The sequence below is a fragment of the Triticum aestivum genome, chromosome 2D (genome assembly GCF_018294505.1).
Source record: "Triticum aestivum cultivar Chinese Spring chromosome 2D, IWGSC CS RefSeq v2.1, whole genome shotgun sequence".
NCBI lineage: Eukaryota > Viridiplantae > Streptophyta > Magnoliopsida > Poales > Poaceae > Triticum > Triticum aestivum.
The window spans coordinates 482,796,245-482,812,183 of record NC_057799.1 but is presented as its reverse complement, the minus strand read 5'-3'; the positions used below and the strand labels follow the sequence as shown (position 1 = coordinate 482,812,183).

Below are 15,939 nucleotides of genomic sequence, written 5' to 3'. Positions count from 1 at the left end.
GAGAGAGAGAGAGAGAGAGAGAGAATATTAACGCAACGCATGAACTTCTTCTTGACCGGGGAGGCTTGATACGGAAGTCTCACCAGGCAGCAGATCATGCCTGGCAGTGGAAGACCTGACGAGCTAAGGTATTATTCCTCGTCACTTCATGGGTTAATTAACGCGTCCGTTGTCAAAAGGTAAACATGATCCCGGCCGTGGCCCGTGGGTGGGTAGATCAAGCTGCCTGCCGCCTCGGTGGTGCTTCGTCATCAAACTTGGACCGCTGTATATAGATTGACGATGTCTGCTGCTTTCGGAGAAGAGACGCTTCTCAACTGTGATGGCATGGCGATGGCAATTTGGTTGCGGCGGCTAGCGTCGACATACGTAGCAGCCGTTTATGACAACACGATGACTGAAGTATATTTGTGCTATACGTACAAGCAACGCGCTCCGTCGGGTGAGCACCTCGGCGGCTAGTGTCTACTGCGAACTAAAACAAAACTGTCACAGCCACCGCATGGAAATATCCGTTTCCATATGGTGTCAACGTCAGGGAAATCGTTGCCGTTTCGGGCACCAGACGGCCGAAATGCCGGCCTGGTGTAATCACGACGCCCCCCAGAGGATATCTCAGCCCGGCCTTGTGGGGCCGGCCGGGACAGTCACAACCTGACTCCCCGCCCACTGACCAGTGGAAACCAGCAGCGGCGCCGGGGGGCGGATAGCCAGCCCACAGGGTGCGAGAAGCCAGGCATGCAACACGATCGATCGATCCCGCCGGCCCGCGCGCTCGGCGTCGCGTTCCGCTCCCTGCATGCAACCGAACCGCCTCGCGCGGCGGCCGACACGCAGCCAGCGCCCCTGGCGCCGCTCGCGCCCGCCACGTCGGGTTGCTGCCTCTACCTCTACGCTCTGCTCGCGCGACAAAACCACTTGGATGCGCCGAGCACGGACGCAGTGGCGCTGACGCCCTCCGTGGTCTCTAGCGTGTGCAGCGTACTGCCAGTCCCGCACGACCGCTCATCGCTAGATGCCTGGTATATTCGACTCGTGCAACGACGAGGCTGCCTGCCTGGCTGCAAATGCGGCGACGTTCCTCCATGCCATGCGTGTCTCCGCCGCAGCACTGCAGCGGTCTGCAGAGGTTTCTCGCGAGCGCTGGCTGGCCGCTCGTGCTTCTTACGACCTTTTCGCAGAGTAATCGCCGATCGAGGAGAGACGTCAGCATTGCCGGATCGGGGCAACGTCAGCACAACCGTTGTGCGTGGCGAGCGCGCTCGGCGCCAGGTGCCAGGGCCGAACCGTCGCGCACCTCACCGCAGTCAGTCGACGTGCCAATGTAATGGACGTGCCATGACTATTGGTTTGGGTGGACAGGACAGCAGACAGCTGGGTGGCGCGAGTCGGCCGGCCGACATGCATGGCGGACGTTTACGTACGTGCCACCACGGAGCGCTGCATCGATGCCACAGAGGGATATGATAGGGCTTCACATGCCAGCCTTGCTCGCTCCGTCCGAACTGCATGCCGGCAACGCTGCCCGGGCAGCGGGGCCTCTCCCCGAGGACGTCCTTGCCATCAGCGTCGACGTCCAAGCATTTGGCCACCCACAGTTACAATACTTTGTTTTTTTCTGTCGTTTCGTGCGGCTTTTAAATTTTAATATTGCGCACGTAGCGCTCGGCGCGTGAAGCGTTACGACTCGCGTCGCGGGTCGCGCTGGATGGGGGTCCGTTTGTTCCGTTCGACATTTCCGGTGTGCGGCATGGGGCCGGGCGGGGCCGATCGGGACCCTTATCCGGCTACGACGTCGCCGGGAAAACGACGCGGTGCCATGCCATATTATCGGTGATCAGTTTAGCTGACCCGCCCCTAGCTAGATGCCTGTGATAATATACTAACGGATGATCAATCAATTGATGCCACTCTTGCGCGGAGACTCCCAACCTCCTGTCCTGATTAGAAATTTAAAATCGAGCTGCCGCTCTCCATCAGCTTTTCTTTTGGAATTGGGACCCTAGACCCTAGTACTCCCTCTGTGAATCACATAAATATAAGAGCGGAGGGAGTACTAGCTAGTGTTACGAGATGTAGACTACAGAAGCTAAACTTCCTCCCATAATTCAATCTATAAATTTTTCAGATAAGCGAATTTGGTAATTTTCATCTACAATGTCTCGTATAACTCCTACACTGCTGATTGACCAAACAAAATGAAAGAAAAAAAAACTATGAATCTCCCATATAATTCGACTTTATTTCTTATCTACTTCTTTCATTTCTAAATATAAGTCTTTTTACATATTTTAATATAGATTACATAGATTTTAATATAGATGAGATATATTTTAGCGTGTAGATCATTTTTTTATTGGCATGTACTTCATATTAAAATATCTAAAAGGATTTATATTTAGAAAGCGAGGGAGTAGACGAGAGCGTAGAACTCGACGGTGTAGGAGTTAGACGTAGTTATTTCTAATCTACTCCGATAGATATTATTAATGGTCAATTATGTCAGTGCGTGCTCACTGTTCAGTAGGGCCACGGTGTCGTTTATGTAACTTTATATTGGAAGAAAAATGTGAGTAATCTTGTCACATCAGAAAGGTGTAACGCTCAACCGAAAGCAATTTCTTTTACCATTTATGCTCCTGTATCATGAGATCGGGATGGCAAAGGCAAGCATTTCTTCTCTGTTCAGCAACTTCGCCCAAAAACAGCAGTACAGCCCACTGCAAAAAGCTACACATACTACACAAAAGAAAGAAATAAAATACGCACGCCGACGCCTGACCAACCAACCTTTTCCTCCAGGTGCCCCTGAAATTTGTCACGCCATGAACGAACGAACGAACACCCACCCGCTCTCCTTCTGTCAGGATCGCATGTCTTCGCTACCACGGTCTGTTTTTGCTACGCATGCCAAAAAGGAGGGCCCGAAACGAGCGAAACAATTAGTAATGATCTCGCTTCGAGCCTATACTGCGGACCAGCAGCCGGAGATCGAGCCATGCCGATGCCATGCATGCTCTCGGGTCAGTCCTCGAAGCCGGTCCTCTTCCAGACGGCGTCGCGGACGCGGCTGAGGTCGCGCCCCTTGAGCGTCCTGCCGACCCCCTCGTGCACCGACAGGGACGCGGCGCGGCTGCGCCACGCCAGCTCGTGCGGCGGCACCACGGAGCCGCTCCGGCAGCCGGAGCCCACCTTGCCGTAGTCGTCGTCGTAGAGCTCCCACTCGCCGGCGTGGTGGTCCCTGTACTCGGCCCCCAGGATCTTCTGCCAGTCCGGGATGCTCATCGGCAGCGACCCGGGCACGGCGCCGGCGCCGGGGCCGGCATGGGCATGGTCCAGCGGCTTCTTCCGGCCGCTGGCGCGGGCGGACGACGGGATCGTGCGGGCGCGCGCGAGGTCCGCGGGGCCGGAGTCCGCCCCGCCGAACGAGCCCCAGACGTCCGACTCGTCGAACTCGTCCGCCGCGCTGCCGGGGCTGCCCCGCGACGCCGCGCTCCGGGACGGCGTGAACATCCGGTACGCGTGCTTCGCGGCCGCCGACCTCGCGCTCCCGGCCATGGCGCTCCCGTTTCCGCTGTGCTTCGCGCTTCGCGCTTGCCGTGACGCCTCAACCACCGGTCTTTGGCGGAGGGAAAGAGTGCGGGTTGTGAGGAGGGCAATGGCTTTGGGAGTTTGTGTGGGTTGGTTCGTCCAGGTTGGATTTTATAGGAGCACAGCCTAGTGGGCGGGCCCGCGCAGCAGTGAGAGTGAGAGAGAAACGGGAAGCAGATAAGACTGTGCTTGGAATGACGGTTCTAGCCTCGCGTGCCTTCCGCATGGTGCACGGTTGCGTGGCTGTGCCATACGCTCACACTTGTCCGACATGATGGTAGCGCACACATTTTCCCCGCAAGTACAATATGACCTTTTAATTGCATTTCTCTAAAAGCAACTTCAACCAAAGGCGTGGTTTGTTCGTCTTTTATCCGTTTGGGTCGGTCGGCTGAAGCATCCAACGGAAGACCAACCCAAATTTATGCGCGTACAACAAAAAAGAAAATTATACACATGCTCCTTCGCCAGCCTGCGCTGCGCTGCGCTCTAGGTACATCTCCTGCGTCGGCGTGGCATCAAGCCAAACGGGAGGGGGGGACGCTTTCCCACTCCCACAGCTGGTCGGTCCACACGTATCGCTTGGCCGGCTCGGGTGCAGGTGTCGTCGAGTCGCCGGCGGCACCACGCAATCGCCGGCCGCAGAGAGGGTCGTGTCCTCCGCGAGCGCCGCATGGTAGGTGGCCTCGTCTACTTCGGCCTTCCGTCGTTCCTCTTCGATGGAGTTGGTGAAGGCCTCCGCCGGCGCCACCTGGTAGGCAGCCTCGGCCTCCTCCTCCGGCTTGACGACGGGGGAAGGTGGGGGGTTGACGTGGTGGTGCTGCACGCTGATCCGCCTTGCTCCTCGTGTTCGAGGGCAAACCATGTTGGGGAACGTAGTAATTTCAAAAAAATTCCTACGCACACGCAAGATCATGATGATGCATAGCAACGAGAGGGGAGAGTGTTGTCCACATACCCTCGTAGACCGACAGCGGAAGCGTTATCACAACGCGGTTGATGTAGTCGTACGTCTTCACGATCCGACCGATCAAGTACCGAACGTACGGCACCTCCGAGTTCTACACACGTTCAGCTCGATGACGTCCCTCGAACTTCGATCCAGCCAAGTGTTGAGGGAGAGTTTCGTCAGCACGACGGCGTGGTGACGACGATGATGTTCCACCGACGCAGGGCTTCGCCTAAGCTCCGCAACGGTATTATCGAGGTGTTATATGGTGGAGGGGGCACCGCACACGGCTAAGAGATCTCAAGGATCAATTTTTGTGTCTGGGGTGCCCCCAGGCCCCCGTATATAAAAGAGCAAGGGAGGAGGAAGCCGGCCCTAGGAGGTGGCGCACCAAGTGTGGAGTCCTACTAGGACTCCCTAGTCCTAGTAGGATTCCACCTCCCATATGGAATAGGAAAAGAGGAAGGGAAAAAGAGAAGGAAGGAAGGGGGCGCCCCCCTTCCTTAGTCCAATTCGGACCAGACCAAGGGGAGGGGTGCGGCCACCCTTGAGGCCCTTTTTCTTCTTTCCCGTATGGCCCAATAAGGCCCAATACGTATTTCCGTAACTCTCCGGTACTCTGAAAAATACCCGAATCACTCGGAACCTTTCCGAAGTCCGAATATAGTCGTCCAATATATCGATCTTTACGTCTCGGCCATTTCGAGACTCCTCGTCATGTCCCCGATCTCATCCGGGACTCCGAACTCCTTCGGTACATCAAAACTCAATAAAACTGTCATCGTAACGTTAAGCGTGCGGACCCTACGGGTTCGAGAACTATGTAGACATGACCGAGATACTTCTCCGGTCAATAACCAATAGCGGGACCTGGATGCCCATATTGGCTCCCACATATTCTACGAAGATCTTTATCGGTCAGACCGCATAACAACATACGTTGTTCCCTTTGTCACCGGTATGTTACTTGCCCGAGATTTGATCGTCGGTATCTCGATACCTAGTTCAATCTCGTTACCGGCAAGTCTCTTTACTCGTTCCGTAACACATCATCCCGCAACTAACTCATTAGTCACAATGCTTGCAAGGCTTATAGTGATGTGCATTACCGAGTGGGCCCAGAGATACCTCTCCGACAATTGGAGTGACAAATCCTAATCTCGAAATACGCCAACCCAACAAGTACCTTTGGAGACACCTGTAGAGCACCTTTATAATCACCCAGTTACGTTGTGACGTTTGGTAGCACACAAAGTGTTCCTCCGGTAAACGGGAGTTGCATAATCTCAGTGTCATAGGAACATGTATAAGTCATGAAGAAAGCAATAGCAACATACTAAACGATCAGGTGCTAAGCTAACGAAATGGGTCAAGTCAATCACGTCATTCTCCTAATGAGGTGATCTCGTTAATCAAATGACAACTCATGTCTATGGCTAGGAAACATAACCATCTTTGATTAACGAGCTAGTCAAGTAGAGGCATACTAGTGACACTCTGTTTGTCTATGTATTCACACATGTATTATGTTTCCGGTTAATACAATTCTAGCATGAATAATAAACATTTATCATGATATAAGGAAATATATAATACTTTATTATTGCCTCTAGGGCATATTTCCTTCAAACCAGACCTTCCAATGGGGAGAGCCTGCAGTGTACTCGGGCATGCGCCGCTGCACCGGCGTGAGCTGCGCCCGGCGCCTGCACACCTCCTCGTCGTGCGCCCGCTGTGTCCGCGGAACCGCCGACACCGGGATCCGCTACAGATCGAGGTGCCAGTGGTGCAGCAGCGTCACGTCGGGGTACGACAGCGGCTGCCTGAACTCCCAGTGCCACCGCACTTGGTGCACCAGAATGTGCAGACGCTGCCGACCGGAGCGGGCAAGCGTTGGCGTCGGTGGAGGAGGAGGCGCCGGGGGTGAACTTCCCCTTGCCATTTCTGGAGCCACTGCCGAAGAACCCCATGTCGAGGGTTTCGGTTGTCGTCGGCGAGGAAGCACGAGGGGGCTGGTGGGGGCCAGAGGTGGACATAAATGGATGAGCCCCCCCTCCCCCGGCGCGCGCGCCCACACATGGTTTAAAAAAAGGATGTTTTCACTGGTTGACGCGTGGGCCTGGTGTCGGTGGTCGCCATAAATATGACCGCGGGCAGTGGTTGGCGGCCGCCAAGTGGGACCATGGCGGACACCGAGGGGACAGGCGGTGCGTCCGTGCGACGCATTTCAGGTGCAATTTTGGGGTGGAAATGGGTCCGCGCGGACGCGAAGCAGACGAATTTTGGAAATGGGTCGGTGCATTGGGCCACCGTTTTTGTCCGCGACGACCCAAACGGACGTGGACGGACGAAATGGATCGCCCGGTTGGAGTTGCTCTAAGGCCTCGGTTTGGAGCATTTTCATGAGAAAAACATACTCCCTCCGTTTCTAAATATAAGTCTTTTTAGTGATTTAAATGCGGACTATATACAAAGCAAAAATGAGTGAATCTAATGTAGTCTTATTGAAATACTTCATCCGTTTTTATTTAGTCCGCGTATTAGTTTCAGTCAAAGTCAAGTTTTGTAAACTTTGACAAAATTTATAAACAAAAATATTAACATATACAATAACAAATCAATATCATTAGATTTATTATTAAATATACTTTCACATCATATAGATTTGTTATAGTAAATATTTATATATGTTTAATAACTTGGTCAAACTTTACGGAGTTTGACTTCAATCAACTTTAATATGCAAAGTAAGTTAAAACGAAGGGAGTATCTAAGAAGACTTATATATTTAGGAACGGATGGAGTATTTAGGAATTTAGGGAGTAATGAATATGACTACGAGGAAAGTTTCCTATATATGCATTTGATTTATAGGAAACACATACCACCTCCGTCCCGAATTACTTCTCACGGAAATGGGTGTATTTAGACATAGTTTTACAAGAATTTCTTGAGGTTACTATCTACTATTTGTGCGTTTGGAGAAAGCCATATCCCACTCAAAGCTTATTCTTTTTCATAGAAATGAAGCAATGTAATTTCTTAGGGTGGCAAGTGTCATCTTATCACATTTTTGTAAAACTTACTTTTTTCATAGAAATGAAGCAATGCAATTTCTTAAGATGGCAAGTGTCATCTTATCACGTTTCTGTGCTACTTATAATGAATTTTTTTCTCTAAACCAAGTGAACTCTAAATTTTTATTTTGGATGCCTCTTAACTTTGTGGGCTATCCGTGTTATCTAGTCTGTGAAGCCGTATATGGCTTTTAATAGTTACTTTGAGCGCAAATTGAATTGTGGAAATTACATTATTGTCCTTTTAGACTTGTAGAAAGACAATATTTTAACCTACTGTGGATTAGGGAAATTATAAAAGAAACGATACATGACTCATTTGCACCATGGCGCTCATCATGTCTATGTGTTTGAATAGCAATGTTGCACATTTATGATTCTGTCCATGTTTGATGTAAATTTTGTTTGGATATCCCAACCAATCCCTGGATTACTAAAACCGGTTACACCTAAACTCATAATTTCACATTTGAAAAAAACCCGACTGGTAATCATTTTTATAAAAACCCAATCTCTCATGAAACCAACAAAAGCCAGTCTTGTATAGCTTCTTGTGGAGTTGTGGTGCCATTAATGTGTCTACTGAAACCCATGGCACCGTATTGAAGAATTTCGCCACCGTCGCCCTTGCTAGTCAACATCTTGCAACGATGACTCGTTTGTATTACCGCCACTTCCGCCTCTCCGCCACTGCCAGCCCTTGCAAATGGTCGTCGTCGCCGCTTCCGCCCTCCACCACTGTCGATCTTCTCCCATGGTCGCCACAGTGTCGAATTGTCCAGTCACTCAACACTTAGACGGGTCTCATGTTCCTTGGTTGTTTCGGATGTTCGTGGAGAATTCATACATGCGAGCTACTACTTGGACATCAACTTAAAATTATTTTTCCTTAAAAATTCTTAAAACTTGTTTGGTTAATAGTTGTTTTAAATACCTGTTATCCAAACAACCACGAAAACTTACCCATTGTATCCGTTTATGTGAAGGTGGGCCCCAGTCCGACATGTGAGGTGCAACCAACCGCAAGCACACCAAGCTCAGATTCTTTCATGTGTATGGCATTTCATGATAGGAAGATACCGTTGCACATGATTTAACAACATTATCACCTATCAAACATGCTCTTTTTGTTGATTCAGGTTTGAGACAGCTTACCACACTTAATATGCAACCATTGTTGATATACTCGTATATATGTTGTTAAGTGCACTTCTCGATGAATATACTAAGAAAGAGTAAATTGTGTTTTGCATGTTCAATAATCATATTGGTGATAGTGACTAACACAATTAAGAAAATTATGAGGAGTGTGGCAATTTTAGAAAACTTGTGAACATTATGTGCTATATTTAGAATGTTTCAATATACCATGTACCCATCTCAAATCCCCTCTAAAAGGGCTCACCCGTCAGGTCGATGACACATGCCACGTGGAATATAGTGGTAGAAGCTAAGGCTGACCTACACAGGCACTTTGGTATAGGTGGGCATGGGTATCAAAGGGCCGATGTATACCACTGCCTCAAACACCGCCCCACACAACGTAATCGTTGACGCACTTGACACCTTGCACAATGCCAACGAATGATCACGTTGCCACTAACCTTGACATAGCTCGTGCCGCCAATATTACAGAATGGTGTGCCAGCTTGATCTGTCACTCCAAAGCAGTTCTGTCTCGTAGTACTGAGCGAGCAATATTTTGTTAGGTTGCACTAGCCAATTCCGTGGCAGTGTTTTGTGAGCTAAAACACGCAAACAAATGAAAAATATGTACACACCAACCTCATCACGGGTACATCCTATCATATTTCATATAATGGGTAAAAACATGGTATTTTGTGTCATTCAAGTATTTTGGGTGCATTGGTAACAATTTGCTTAAATGAGGTGCCCAGTGCAACAAGCTCGTGAACTTTGGGGATACAACACAAAAGTTTTATCTGGTAAAAAAGATGTGTTATAATTACCATCCCACTACTACCAAAAAAGGCTATCTCATGCATTACATGTGAGGGAAGATTATTGCAACCTTTGCCATTAGTGTAATGAAAGCGGGAACAATTCAGAATGGGCTTGATGACCGGATTGCCAAAAACAAGAGACACAATGATGCTATATGGTGAACATCAACCTGCCGACGAAAAACACCTATTTTCTACCCATTAACGTGATGAATGCATGTAAAATTAGCCAATATGTATCTCAATGAGTCATCGGCAAGACGGAGTACGAACAAGGATTGTTACAAACTAAGGTTCCATTTTTACTTCCTGTTGACCATGTTAGGATCACAAAGTTGATTTTCAGTGTTGCTTACCATCCACATGGGATAGCAACGGAGAGGAAAAACCTACATAATATGCTTAGCGCTTGTGCCCTATACTTGAAAGGAGCATGGGATGAACACTTGCCACATGGATGGTAGGCAACATTATTCCCTAATAGGAACAACTATAGAAGCAATATTGAAATAATTTCATTTGAAACCTTGTATGCATGAAATTGTGTATATGACCCTTATAGTGGTAAGAAACTATACAACATAAAGACTTGTGACCTAAATTCACTAAGCAAGTTACCAGCATCATATGTGACCTTCTCAAGATATCTCAAAGTAGGCACAAGAGTCTCTTGACCAAGATTGAAGGAAATAAGAACTCCAAATAGGAGATTTGGCATATCTTTGAGTGGGTCCGATAAAAGAAATCCAAAGATTTGGGATCAATAGAAATTCGAATCACGCATGTATTGGACCTTTATGTATTCAAAACGGAAGGAAATGACATGTGCGTATGAACTAGAACTACCGAAAGTTTATCCAAAGTTCTTATTGTGTTCTATGTATCCCAACACATGAGATTTCTTAAGCCACTAGAAGAGCTAGTTTTCCATACAAAGCAAAACCTTCATTGAGAATGATTATATGTTCAGGAACCGGTGAAGTTCTTGGAAAGAACCGAAAGCAACTCCAGAATCGAACAATTAAATAGTACAAAGTGTAGTGGAAGAATCACCAAACTACGAGAATGGGAGTAAATTAACATAGATGATTTTGCATCTTTGCATACATTTATACTAAAAACCATGGGAATTCAGTAAAAGGGTAGTTGAGTGAAGGTCTACAAAAGGTAATAAAATAAAATAAAATATGTATGACAAAATGTTAGGATATTTGACACGATGTTTGCTACTCCCTCCGATCCATATTACTTGTCACTCAAACGGATGTATCTAGCACTAAAATACATCTAGATATATCCGTTTCATTGACAAGTAATATTGATCGGAGGGAGTACTTTTTTTGGACATTAGGATCAGATAAGAAATAAGAAACTAATAAAAGGACTAAAGCTCATAATGTAAATCTATGTCAGATTTGAATATTTTGAGCTAAATATTTATTTAACATTGAATACAGTGATATAAGTCAAAATATCTTAATTCAATATACAAGTAAAAGACTTCAAAAGTATAGATTACATATACCCAAAAAGAGTAATGCAAATTGGAGGATATTGTTCTACTAGTTGTACTTTCTAATTGAAGTGGTTACAGAACTTTCTTATATGGACATCGGAAAATCTGGAAACTTTATACACTTCTGCCTTGTAATAATAAGTTTGTTGTTTATAGTCGCAATGTTTCCATTGTATTACTTTGTGGGGTTGTGGTATGTACGAATCGGTGTTTGATGTTGACATGGATTTTCTACTCCCAGATGCAGATACAGTCGGATGGACAGTAAAATGAAAAAAAAAACTGGCAAAAAAATTGTTGAGTGTTTCATCCACGTGCAAAGTTTTGTGAGGGATTCCTTTTTCTAATGTTGTGAAAACAAGCGATGCTCCAAAAGGTCTATTTTTGAAAGTATTTTTGGAGCGATGATGTTGTTTGTTTCATCCAGGCCACCACGGATGTCATTTCTTATCAAATATTTGCACGCACTTACAACACTAAGCACCTAAAAAAGGAACAATAAGCAATGTTTGTTGGCAAATTAATTCAAATTTTTAAATAATACTTCAAATTTAACTGCTCACAGCTGGAGTATATGAGTTCAGAGCGTACACTCACACTTTGTGTTTGGTGTGTACTCCATCAAAGCGTGCCACGCTTTGGAAGAGAGGAAAACAAAAATAAAAATTGTCTACGTTATGAGGTGGGGTAGTAAGAAACATTGTTTTTCTTCATGGTATGAGATGACTTATTTCTGTTTAAGGGGGGAGATGTCTTCGTCTAGTTTGATCAAATTTATCAAGGAAAATATCGACACCTACAACTTCATGTAAACCCAATCTGGAAAAAAAATTATAACAAAATTTTATATTTCAATGTCCTTTTAAGGTTTTTTTAGACACTAATGTCCTTTTTACGTGATATGAAATGTATAAAATCGACCATTTTGGCTTGGAGCCAAACAGAGCCTTAATAATTGTACAATGACGCTAACGGTGGCCTGGATGACCAGTCCACAGTAGAGTGTGTCTCCAATAATTTGTCGTCCCTCCCTGCGATTTCCTGTCCACTAATGACATAGAGATAATATTTTAGTAGCATATGAGTGTTTCCACACAATTAAGAAGAAAAGAACAGGGAGGGAGGGGCTGTGTGCTATCAAGTTGGACATGCACAAAACTTACGACCGAGTGGAATGGTCTTTCTTAAAAGCAATTTTGGGGAAGCTGGGTTTCAAAGAAAACTGGGTGAACTTGATTATGCAATGTGTGTCCTATGTGGTGTACAGGGTTCGGTTTAATGCAGATGAGACTGATAACTTCAAACCCACCAGAGGGCTAAGGCAGGGGGACCCCCTCTCCCCCTACTTATTCCTGTTATGTACGGAGGGCCTGACTGCCCTTTTAGCAAATGCGGAGGAGAGGGGAAATATTTCCGGTATAAAGGTTAGCAGGGAAGCCCCTTCAGTTTCCAATCTATTATTTGCGGATGATTCTTTGATCCTCATGCGAGCAAATGCTGCGAACGCGGAGGCCCTTAAAGCAGTTCTGGACTCTTACTGTGCCGCCTCGGGGCAAATGGTGAGTGTCGAAAAATCCAGTATATTTTTTAGTCCCAATACAAAAGTGGAGGACAAAGTGCAAATCTGTATAATTTTAAATATTATGACTGAGGCTTAACGATAAATATTTGGGACTACCTGCCAATGTGGGCATGGATAAAAGCGATTGTTTCCAGTTCTTGATTGATCGTATTATTTTGAAGATTAGTGGATGGAAAGAAAAGTTGTTATCGGCTGGTGGAAAGGAAATTTTGCTTAAGTATGTTGTTCAAGCTATCCCAACATATGCAATGTCCGTCTTTAAAATTCCTAAAAAGATTTGCAAAGGAATCATAGACGCGATGTCGCAATTCTGGTGGGGTGACGAGGACAATCAGAAAAGGATGCACTGGATGGCGTGGTGGAAGATGTGTGTTCCAAAAGACCAAGGTGGAATGGGTTTCCGTGATATACACTGTTTTAACCTTGGCTTTGTTAGCGAAACAAGCATGGCGCCTCTTGGAAAATCTTGAATGTTATGTGCAACAATCCTAAGAGCAAAGTATTTCCCGGAGGGCGATTTGATGAGCGCAGTATTAAAAAAGGGCTCCTCTTTTACGTGGCAAAGTATTATGGCAGGAGTGGTTTCACTCAGGAATGGCTATATATGGAGAGTCGGAACAAGAGAAAAGATTGACATATAGAGAGATGCATGGATCCCAAATTGTGCAGATAGAAAAATTATTACACCGAGAAGGGGGAATCTCCTGACGAAAGTTTTTGATCTTATTAACCCAATCACGAATTGTTGGGATGAAGATTTGGTGAGACAAACTTTGTGGCCAATTGATGCCTGTAGAGTCCTAGCGATCCCGATCCCTATGCACAATATGTCGGACTTTATTGCATGGAGCTATACAAAAAACAGTTTATACACTGTACGATCAGCGTATGTGGAGGAATGGAAAAAGCAGCATGGGAGGAAATTGGAATACTCAGATGGCATGGGTAGAAGTAAGGTCAATCCTATTTGGGGTAAGATATGAAAATTAGCTTGTCCGGCGAAGGTTAAAAATTTTATTTGGCAAACGCTCCACGGGACTCTACCGTGCCGTGTTACACTGGCCAACAGACATATAAAAACTCAGCCAATATGCTCAGCATGTTTGGATGGGCAAGAGGACACGAAACATATATTATTTCTGTGCCAGAAGGCAAAAGAAGTGTGGGAATATTTGGGATTGTATGAAGTGGTAGAAAAAGCCTGCGTCATTGACCGTCCAGGAGAGGCAGTCCTTGAATTCTTACTCCTTATGCCTGATCATGAATTACCTATCTTGGGCTCCCGGAATGCAGGGGAACTAATCGCTATAGCTGCTTGGTATTTATGGTGGAATAGACGGAAACTAGTCCATGAGGGTAAGTCTCAAGAGGCGTCTCAAACCTTCATGGGGATTAGGGCTATAACAGCGAATTATGTAAATGCCCACTCACCTAAAGCAAAGAGAAAGAATGAAGGATGGCGCAGACCTCCCATGGGGTTTGTTTAATTGAATGTGGATGCTTCTTTTAATCATGATCAGCTACGGGGCACAGGGGGTGCTGTTATTAGAGATGACAAAGGGAATTTCATAGTAGGTGGTAACTGGAAGATTTAGTACTGTGCGGATGCTCTGACAGCGGAGGCGTTAGCACTCAGGTTTGGTTTACTGTTGGCACAAAAAAGGGCTGCAATCGTCTCATTATCAATTCTGATAATATGGATGCCATTGACACAATGAAGAACGGTGGAGAGTCTGCGGGAGCAGCGGCGGCAATTTTTGAGGATTGTTTTTTTATGGCCTGTGATTTTCCACAAACCAGTTTTGAACATTGTAATAGAGAAAAGAACAAAGTAGCTCATGAGCTTGCTAGATTAGTAAAATGTTCCATGACTAGGGATTGGATAGAGGAGCCCATGGAAAATCTTGTAACTCTTCTGATAGACGATGTAACTATTATTTCTAATTAATAAAGTTCAAACTGTTTTAAAAAAAAAATGACATAGCTTCGGAACTTCAAAAAAATGACATAGCTTCCGTGTCGCGTGCACATCGAGTTGTTTGTTAGCCAGGCACGCGCAGGCCGCTCGCTAGTGTGTTGTGGGCCTGTGGGGTGCCAGCGGCCTGGTCCACGTGGGTGCCTGCTGTACGCACGGTAGGTCACACACTGCCAAGGAAAACAAAATTCTGTGCCGCCCCCAGACACATCCCCGCTCCAGTTCTGCCGATCAGGCCACGCAAACCCAAACTGCACGTACGACGACTCACCTCTATCCCCGATTTTTTGTCGAAACAGACCACCTGTCCACTGGAATTGCCAGAAAAAACCCCCTCCCAACGAAATTGACAAAAAAGACCCCCTGGGCAGTGGCGGCAGGCTCGGCAGGCGACACGTAGCACCTGCCGCCACGGCTGGAGGCGGCGGCGCGGTGTATAACGGCCTTCGTACAGTTCCACGAGCCAGGATGGAACGGGGCGAGCCTGGTGGGCCCGCTGCCACCGGGTGAGGCGGCCCCTCGTGCTCCTGCCGCTCGCGGGCCGACAGGCCCTACTGCACGCGCGACGTGACTGCGGGCCATGCCGCCAGCGGGTGAGGCGGCCTCTCTGCCAAAAGCGACAAGGGGACATTGACGGCGCTGATTCCCGTGTGCAACAGCGACGCTGACGGCGGTGATTCCCACACGCGGGAAAATGCACGCTGATGCCCTGCTTTAGCTTCTTTCGCCCGGGAATCAGTCCTGCTTTAGCTTTTTTTTTTGCCTCAGCGGATGGGACGGCACTGTGAGAATTGCTCTGGCTATTGCTTGATGCGACGGCACTGCGGGAATCCGATGCTACGGGAAGCTGTTATGCCGACACTACAGGGATCCTAAAATTTCTCGCTTAATTTTCTCGCCATCATTTATCGTCTGAGCTTATAAAAGGAGACACCGATGCTCTCTCGAGCCATCCTCGAAATCGCCACTGCGCAAAGTGTGTAACAAATTTTTTCAGTCGGTATGAGTTTGCCTTGCTCGGATCAAAGCATTAGGCCGAGGAAAATGAAGAATGCAAGTTTGCCTCCGGGGGTGGCAGTCCTGCGGTGTTGGTGTGGCGATCTTTGCAAGGTGAAGGAGGTTACGGATTTTTCAGATTGGTTGGGCATGAAGTTTTTCATGTGCGCCAATTATGAGGAAGATCCACCCATAGCTATTTCAGAGTACGAGAAGCCTCCGGTATGCTTTAACCATCACAAATAGATATTGTTGGTATTTTGATAGATTATTTAATAACATTCTTGTT

General features: G+C 46.9%; 1 protein-coding gene and 1 pseudogene across 1 annotated transcript; one reads left to right on the top strand and one right to left on the bottom strand.

The window, feature by feature from the left end:
* Positions 1 to 2,537: 2,537 nt before the first annotated feature.
* LOC123053976 (uncharacterized) lies at positions 2,538 to 3,685 on the bottom strand. The gene has a single exon (XM_044477605.1). The coding sequence runs from the start codon at positions 3,556 to 3,558 to the stop codon at positions 3,025 to 3,027; it is 534 nt and encodes a 177-aa protein (XP_044333540.1). The 5' UTR covers positions 3,559 to 3,685; the 3' UTR covers positions 2,538 to 3,024.
* A 579-nt stretch (positions 3,686 to 4,264) lies between these two features.
* LOC123055861 (uncharacterized) lies at positions 4,265 to 14,274 on the top strand (annotated as a pseudogene).
* The last annotated feature ends 1,665 nt before the right edge of the window (positions 14,275 to 15,939 follow it).